Here is an 8,990-nt window from a genome sequence, read left to right as displayed (position 1 = left end):
GTACACAATTTATTGCAAGGTTTTATATATAGGTATGACCACGTTCTATAATAAAATATATTTCGCTGGCTATAGGATGATATTATATATCTACTACCAATACCCACTGCAATACTAACTGCCAGTATGTTTTTGGTTAGTTTAATCATTAAGGAATCGATCGGATATAGGAGTTCTTTATTCATCTTTTTGAATAAACACTATCATTTCAGAGCAATGCATTCTCAACAATCAATATGCAAACCTATCTCTCAGTCCTAAGCAAACAGCTACCGATATTTCATACGACAAAACTAAAAACTAATCTTTTAGATATCACATGTTATTTTGTGTCCTTCACAGTCCCGAATCTCCAGACTAACTAAAGCAGTATTATTGTGTCAACTTGGGCGTGCTTGCACAGTACACAGGGTTGAATTTTAGTTACCATTAATAGTGTCAGTTAAGAGCGACATTCACCTGTACCAACTCCAGCTGGTAGAAGCACTAATGCATTGCTTGTGGTCAGTCTGAGTCGTCTGATATGAAGAACAGTTTCTTTTTGGTTAGAAACGACGAATCATTGCCACACGGAGAACTGTGCAACAAAGAGTGGTGCCGAGATTTTTGCTCATCCTTTCGTTTGCTTTTGCCCTCGGAGTCTGAATCTAATGAAAAATCATCCTCGCAACTGTAGCGCGAAAAAATCGAAAAGAATACATTCTGTTAGATTCAAAAATAACTATTAAAAATTAGAATTTAACTTACCACTCTCCATTCGCAAACGGGTTGTCCATTAAAATATTTCTTAGACGTAGTCTTGATCCGGCATGATTTAGTGGCGTCGAGTTCAGTATCTTCCCGATTGGAGTCATCGTCGGCACGGTGTTGTTTAGGGTGGGCGTTATTTGTATCCCACTTCCCCCACTTCCACCACTTCCACCCGTCACATCAAGCTCCCCACAGGTAGAGGATACAATATCCTCGTCAGATTCATCAGCCAAATTTTTCATCAAGCGTGTTCGCGTATTGCTATCGTTGATTCCATTGACACAACTGCGATTACAGCTATCTCGGAAGCATCTTTGCGGAACCGACGGTTTCGCGTGTTTCAGCCGGAAACAACTAGCAATTGAAAGCACCAAACTTGCCAGGAAAAATTTTAGATTGCACAGCTTTCGACGCAGGTAGGATCGAATACTACGTACCAAACGCCACCGTCGTCGCTCTTGATGTAATGCTGCTATTTTTGAAAGCTGCAACAAATCATCGACTGAAGGACGCGATTCAGGCAGCGGACTCATCATCCACTGTATGACAGATTGCAGCTCATTCGACAGTCGACATAGAAGTTCCGCCGGTAGTGCTCCACTTCTCAAGTTTTGCCAAAGAGGTCCGTTAGGAGGAAGTTCAAGATTGCACGACAACTCAAGAATCGCGATTCCAAGACTGAAAATGTCCACCGCTTTGGTATATTTGCCTTCCAACAGTTCCGGTGCAATATACCGCGAGTCACCTTCACTAGCATAGAGAAAATTACTACTGTTTAAGTCTAACACCAGTCCGAAGTCTGCTAATTTACAAATACCATCATCGGTAATTAAAATGTTATCTAATTTAATATCCAAGTGAATCAAGTTTCGGTCGTGTAAACTCTTCAGACCCTAAAAGAAACGAATAGTTGACTGTATAGTCAATCATTGTAATATTCTATGTCATTTCCTACCAATAGTAGATCCAACAGGATGGACCAAATTTTCTCTTCCGGAATGAAACGCTGATCGCGGACGTAATCCTCTAGATTGCTTTTGCATAGTTCCATTTGCATGTAAAGCCGATCATCCTGCTCCCACGCCTGACACAGCCTAATGCAGTTTTCATGCTCACTAAATTGTTCATATCGACGCACTTCTTCCAGCCGCTCATGACGATAGTTTTCTCCGCGTAAAAACTCCTTTGATTTTTTGACCGCATACAGGCACCCGTCTTGTTTACTTTTCACCTTAAACACTTCCCCGAACGAACCTTCGCCCACTTTGGCGATCTGCTCGAAGCACTGCTCGTAATAGGATTCTCGTTTATGACGCTGATAGAGTGAGCTTAACTGTGACCGGTCGTTTTTGAAAGAGATCAAGTGGGCGGTGTTGGAACCGTTTGACGCGCGGCTAAAACTGCAATCGACCTTTGAATACAACTTCGGAGGTTTCGGCGGTCGTTGAATTCTATTCTTACGATGGGGTTCCTTGAACGACAATGATAGATTGGTTTCCTCGAGAAACTCCGGCACGGGCAGAGGGGACTTCATGATTGCTCCTCCCGTAATCCTAAACCTGGACAAAAAATAAATTCGTTCAACAGTACGGTAAACCAAAACAAAGAACTGATTTCACTACAAACCAATGAGGTTAGGTTCGGTTTACTGTTACGCGCAGATACTTGCACAAGCCAATCAATGGCTGTCGGGTTAGAAATCGGTTGTTACAATTCGGTGTTGTAACGCTCGCAATTCACTAGAAACTTTCACAGGTAGAATATCAAATTTATCACTTCTGAGGTGTACAACTGCAGCGACAATGGAAAGTATTATGCTGCGATTTTGAATACTTCTTTCCGCCTTGCTTCAAGTTTCGAATGTTTCAAAAAACGTTCAAACGGCTTAGCTGACTGACAGTTGCTTGTGCAATGGGGATGTTATAAAGCGTTACTTTTTAGCCATGCAAGGAAGGGATCATACATTGAAAGGTGGACACTTTCTATTGTCGAATTCGTTTTTGCGGTGTAGCGTTGTCCGGAAACCAAAATAACTATAAGAGGCTGTCAAATCGCATATAAAAAATGTCAGTAGCAAATAGAGTTCTCCAAGCGAAAACACACAAACACTACGGCCCGCGTTACACTGTATATTGAAATTTGTGAGAGTGTGAATCAAACTCGGTAGATTTTTATGCTCTCTTTCAGATGACAGTTCTCACAGGTGACAAAAAATTCTTACAGCTAACAAAAAATAAATCGTAAACATCGCACTAATACAAACGCACCTGGAGAACTCTATAAGATGTACCCGATAAAAAATTTTAACAGATGGTATTATACGCATGTATCAACTAAATCGGGTGTTTGTGCAATCGACATATTGATCAGTCAATTTCGTCAAACCACGTATGTTGACTATTTTTGTCACCTGATTTCTTTGATAATTAAATCAGTTCTCGTAAGATGTGAACTTAATCTGTTATAAGATCGCTTTATCATATAAAGTAAAATCGGATGATATTTTTTATGTTGATTGGTAAGCAAACGAAATAGGATCTCGTAGTGTTTTTCAAAATGGTTCCGGGAGGATTCAATTGGATTTAGAATATGATCCACCGATTCCTCAACCTATTTCGCATGGTTCAGGCAATTTCATCATCAGCCTAATCTCCCTCTTTCGTCTGGTTTCGTATTTAGGCTCGAACGAAATCACCCTAAAATCACTCGATTCGGTTGGTTTTCGTAGACCGATTTCGTATACTGATCAATCGGTAAACCCCCCTGTTAAACTCCCATGAGAGTTGTTGTCAACAATCACTTAATTCGTCGGAATCGAATTCAGGCAATTGTGCCTACGAGAATGTACTAAATATGGGGAAAAATAGGAGGGTCTTTTTATCGGGTAGTTCTGGTGTACAACCTCCGCATAAACAAATTCGACATACATATGTTCAATATTTCATTTTTTATTACATAACGCAGGAACTACAATTTCTCTTATCCTCAGTCATTCATATGTGAAGCAAAACATGACCCGTAGCACTGTAAAAGACCTCCCTCTCTTCAAGTTTTTTAAATTCGGGTTTCTTTGTAACTTACATCATATTTTATATATTCGAAATTTCGTTGTCTTTTTAATAAGAGATATTAGATGATCAGAGAAACATTTTTTTTGTACAAAAGAAAATTTAGTAACATTAAGGATTTTTTGAAATTATTTTTTCGTGGACTTTCTCAAGGCAATTATACATGTAATATTAATTTGATTTTAATTCTTGTTTATGTGAAACTGTGCATGGAACCACCAGATTTCATTATTATTTTCAAATAGGCATTTTACGAACACCAAACTGCTTGGCATTTTGAGCTTGGAATAGTTCTTGTTTTAGAACTAATTAAATAATACGTAATTTTTACTTTAAAGTCAATGAAACACGCTTTTTATGGTTCATTTTTTGATTCAATAACCATAAAATGTGCCTAACAACTAGTTTGGGATATACAGTTACCACAGTATTATGGGTCAACCAGTATCATGGGCCAGTCCGCCCTTTGCATTACTTCTTAACGCATGTCAACAACTTTTAACAGTCAATTTGAAGTTTAATGGACGTGAACAACATTTTTCGCGTAATTTTTCAAAAGAACCTATCTAACCTATCTATTACAATCTATCGATTAAGGGGAAGAAAGCTTGGAAAATATTTATAATGACGACGTTATTAACGAAACAAAGGAAGAGAGGAGAGAATCTCTTATTGTTACTTAGGTCCTATTGAAAAATAACGCGAGATTTTTTTTTCTCTTTCTCTTCCTCACCACTCTTTTAAGCTCATTGGTAATACGGTAAAATCTTTAAAAAATGTAACGTTGGTAATGGCGTTATTCATCAGACGATAACGCCTCCTGATCGTTTTGTTTGACATTTTGTGACAGGACAGACAGGAATTTATAATTATATGACGGGTCGTGGTTGTGGTGTTAGTGGCGAAAAATCGTTTACTAGGAATTTCGCTATTAGCTAGTTTAGTTTTCCATCACTGGAGGATATTTTAGATATATTTCTTTTATTCATCTTTTTGATAACCACCACTATTTAAAATACCGAAATCTAACAGTGATGCGTTCGTCATTCTGTGGTACAATTTGTTCAACAAGGCCCCTCTGAAGATTCTGAAAAATCGATCCATTCCGAAACGTATAGCGCTGCAGGAGTGCGAAGGGTGCCACAATGATAATGGATGCAGTCAAGCATTACGGTTTGAGTCAGCGTACAAACCTATCGGAAGCTGTCAATTTACCGCTGCGTAACACGAGAAGGATCAAGGTGGCTAATGACCGATAACAGTTCAAGGACAAGCTTTTTAACATTGTTTACTTTTCTGACAGTTCACTTGTTTTGACGTTTCTAGAAAACATTTAATATTTGGAGCCAACTCCGGAAGTTTGTACGTGTACGATCGGAGTACCGTTAGCTTCCTATGCATCATCCCGAGTCAACTGGGAACCATCAGTCAGCTGCTGATCTCGAACAACGGCAAGCAGATAGCGGTGGCCAATCTACGGGGCGCTATAGGTATCGTACTAGATCTGGAGAACACTACTACTGCCAAGGAAGTATTACTGACGGAGCTTGGCGATGGTATCAGCGGCAGCAACGGAGCGTATGTCAGTAGTTTTTGCTGGGGCGAAGATGATAGGGAGCTATACTGTGGGGATTCTAAAGGAACGGTATCTTTGCTACAGTTGGCAATGTTTATGGTAAGCGTTAGAGTTGGGAAATAGCGAATAATATTTTAAAAAAAATATTGCAGGGACGAAATATTTTGAACGTAACTTTAAGTCCGATTTTATTTTTGGACAGTCATGTAGTACAAATTGATCGGTACCAGAATTTATTACTAGTGTCGACGCTATTCAAATGTGTATTGTGTAATACAGCTCGGGAGGAATTCAAGCAGGTCAGTTCACATTTACTGTAATCATAATTCGTGTATGTTTTAGTTTGAAACCTATTTTACAGATTGGAAACCGCCCCCGGGACGGTCCCTATGGAGCAGCATTTATCGTGGCACCAAGAAACGAATCAGTAGGGCGAACAGCGTTCAAAAATGATGATAACGATAATCAGTCGGCTGCGTACAGTAGCAACGCTAATTATGACGGTAGTCCGATTAACACCGAAGATGTGCGAATATTCTGTGCACGGCCTGGATCACGCCTATGGGAAGCTGACTTGGAGGGGAACGTTCTAAGGACACATCAGTTCAAAAATCAAAAATCAGAAGATTCTTCCAATCTGCAAGATGAAATAATTCCCTTTCAACGGCTGCAAACTGTTCTGGATCGACTTATATTAGTTCATGACGCGAAAGAGATTGTCATCATTGATCCACTTCTCTCACGGGTGGTTCTCTGGATCAATGATTTTGATCAAATTACTCGAGTCGCCGTAACTGGTGAGGACATTTATGTTTTCGCCGGACAGCAGTCAGTACACAAACTTCAACTAGAGATTGAAAAAACTAGCAACCAACCAAAGAACACAGTTTTAAGCAACAAAGGAAGCAACGGGAAGAAGAGTTCTCCTTTCCGAGAGAATGGAGTGTACATCCTAGATCAACTATTCAACAACAACAATAACAATAGCAGCTCTAAGGAGAGTTCTCTCCAAACCGAAGTAACCATTAAAAAGGCTCTAGTTTCTGTCGTACGTGGCAAATACAGTCGTAACATCAAGCAAATGTTCCTCGGTTATGACCAGATTGGTCCTGAGCGTCCTAAAACCCTCAATGTAAACAAAGTGTATAACTCCGAGGAGAACTACAACGACATAGTGCGTATTTTACCCACCGACGATGGCGAAGAAAAAGAGGAAGATACCACGGAAGAAGTGGTTCCTAAAAGAAACGCATCGAAAAAAATGTTCTCAATGTCTCTGCTTAACGACTATCAGCTGACTGAGGATGATAAAACAGTTAGAAATCTGTACTTGGTGCACCGCTCATCTACAATAAGTAATCTAAGTTTTACGGACCGTTATGCTAAGATATTCGACGCGTACGACAGCCAAACAATCGTCAGTTTGCTGCAAAAGTTGGAAATCGTTATGGAGGAAAATGACGAGGAACAACCAAGACTCAAATGCATACGGATTTATTTTGATTACTTAAAAGTGGAACTGATTTGGGAATTGGACGAAGAGTCGAGAGCTTACATCAAACAAAGCTTTATTGAGTACAACCTAAAGCTGCTTGAAGCCGAACTTAGCCAGTTAGAGAAATGTGAATCCTGCGAGCATTATCTGAGGACTACCAGCTGTTGTCATTATGCCGAAATCGGAACCACTTTGGTGCAATATTACTGGTCGCGAAAAGAGTACAACCACTGTTATGAACTCGTGCAGCAAGTCCCTTACCTGTGGTTAGCCATCACCAAATTTCACATACAAGATCACCGCGAAGATAAAGTGATTCAGTGCCTCTGGAATGTGGGTGATTGTGGCCTGATGGAACGAGCGGCAAATGAAATGTTCACACCTGATCTTTGGCGCCAACTGTTCGATTTGATGTTAACCTGCTACAACAGTGATAGCTTGATGTGTATGAACTGTGATAAACTTTGCACGTTCTCTGATTCCCGCCGTAATCCCATGCGATTTCCCTCGAACGACAATAATAATACCCCGCTCTGCAGCACGAAGAGCGATCAAACAAGTAGTAATTCACGTAGTATAAGCAACAGCAACTTCTACAGCTGGAATTACGTGTTAAATGTGGCTATTAACAGTGAGCGTGTGACAGGAAAATCACTTCTACAACTTTTGCACGGCTATACCGAATACATTCCAACTGGTGCTATCAGTACGAGTTTCTATCTCAAATGTTTGATAGACGCCGGGGACTAGATTTTTAACCAAGGCTAGCCTATCAAAAATAGAACCTCATCGACGCTTAAAAAGCTTAATAATCGAAACAGTAGAACGAACAGTAAAAATTCAATCGAATCTGTCTCAATCAAACGTCACAAATTCATTAAAATCAAGCTGGTAACGCAGGCGTTACCGCCGCCTATTGCTATAATAATCAATCAAACTATACGTAGAAAGCTTTCAGTGTTCAGCCTCGGAATAAACTAGAGCTCAAGTTTCGCCAGTGGTAACGCTAGAATAGAATAGTTTTTTGGCGTTAATCAAAACGATTTAAAGCAAATGCAATCACTCTCAAATATATATACAAAAAGCATTTATTTTCCTGAAAATAAACACCTACATTCAAGCTAGTCAACATTAGTACAGAATTCAGTGACCAGCCTTTGCCTGTGGCCTGTTGGCCATTGTGCCTTCCTCCCAGGGCCGTGGTCCACGCACGTTATCCCAGTTGTCTATGTCGATGGACTTCACCTTCTCATACTCAGTCTCCAGTGTTACCTCTTCCGGTTTTTTCATCGTTATTCCATATTTCTCTGCTTCCTCTGGCGTTAAAGTTCCCTTTTTAGAGAATGTGTACCTGTTAACTAGCAGTTGATTTAACCGTTTTTACCGCTAGTGACAATAAAGCGTGTTACCTAAGCTGAGCAAACTGCTGCAAACCAAACGATCCACCAACTATTAGACATAGGAAAGGTACACCGAAACGAAAAAACTTCTGCCTCGAATAGTACTGCAATCGCCTTTGAAGAGTGTCCATGTTTTTCCGCTGTTTAAATCGTTCCAACGCACAGAACCACTTCTAATCAAATATTATTTACGTAAGCGAAATTTATTTCGCTGCGATAAACTTATGGTCCCCTTAGAAACACTTTGTAAACAAGAAATCAAAACAAAAAGCACAAAATCATGACACAAAAAGATACTGTAGCTGTCAACGATCGTGATCACAATAAAAGAAATAATGAGGTTTATATAGGTTACACTGGGAAAATATCAATCTAGAATGGTCATGATAGAATCGGTTAAGTCTTGTGGAACGCTTAACGAAATTATTTCTTTTTTTTACGTTTCAAAACGAACCAAAACATTCTTGTTACGTGTTGTGATGCCGGCCACTTATGAGTTTAGTGCAACACATTCCGAATAGCGTCGTTATAATGGAAGTTTCCCGTCGAAAATTTCAGCCGCCCAAACGATCTCTTTTTATCTTTAAAACTGATCCTCATTTAACATAAATACATAAATTGATTCGACCGATGAACGTACTTTACGGCGAAAATTACTTTAGAAAGTATGTTTCATTCAAATAACGTTTATTTGTCTCAAC

The 8,990-nt window shown here is 39.6% G+C and overlaps 3 protein-coding genes across 3 annotated transcripts; 1 reads left to right on the top strand and 2 right to left on the bottom strand.

Annotated features, from left to right (window-relative positions):
* On the bottom strand, positions 1–2,645 carry LOC129728485 (membrane-associated tyrosine- and threonine-specific cdc2-inhibitory kinase). The gene is made up of 4 exons (XM_055686931.1): positions 2,377–2,645; positions 1,706–2,309; positions 748–1,643; positions 1–670 (listed from the first exon to the last, which is right to left on the bottom strand). The coding sequence occupies exons 2-4, from the start codon at positions 2,282–2,284 to the stop codon at positions 505–507; spliced, it is 1,641 nt and encodes a 546-aa protein (XP_055542906.1). The 5' UTR covers positions 2,285–2,309; positions 2,377–2,645; the 3' UTR covers positions 1–504.
* A 2,030-nt stretch (positions 2,646–4,675) lies between these two features.
* On the top strand, positions 4,676–8,008 carry LOC129727147 (BLOC-2 complex member HPS5 homolog). The gene is made up of 4 exons (XM_055684658.1): positions 4,676–5,059; positions 5,122–5,493; positions 5,547–5,693; positions 5,756–8,008. The coding sequence occupies exons 1-4, from the start codon at positions 4,964–4,966 to the stop codon at positions 7,637–7,639; spliced, it is 2,499 nt and encodes an 832-aa protein (XP_055540633.1). The 5' UTR covers positions 4,676–4,963; the 3' UTR covers positions 7,640–8,008.
* Positions 7,953–8,556, bottom strand: LOC129727148 (cytochrome c oxidase assembly protein COX16 homolog, mitochondrial). Its single transcript, XM_055684659.1, has 2 exons — positions 8,299–8,556; positions 7,953–8,240 (listed from the first exon to the last, which is right to left on the bottom strand). Exons 1-2 carry the CDS (start codon positions 8,418–8,420, stop codon positions 8,033–8,035), a joined length of 330 nt encoding a protein of 109 aa, XP_055540634.1. The 5' UTR covers positions 8,421–8,556; the 3' UTR covers positions 7,953–8,032.
* Between the last annotated feature and the right edge of the window lie 434 nt (positions 8,557–8,990).

The sequence above is a fragment of the Wyeomyia smithii genome, chromosome 3 (assembly GCF_029784165.1).
Source record: "Wyeomyia smithii strain HCP4-BCI-WySm-NY-G18 chromosome 3, ASM2978416v1, whole genome shotgun sequence".
Taxonomy (NCBI): domain Eukaryota; kingdom Metazoa; phylum Arthropoda; class Insecta; order Diptera; family Culicidae; genus Wyeomyia; species Wyeomyia smithii.
This window is presented reverse-complemented; position numbering and strand designations above follow the sequence as displayed.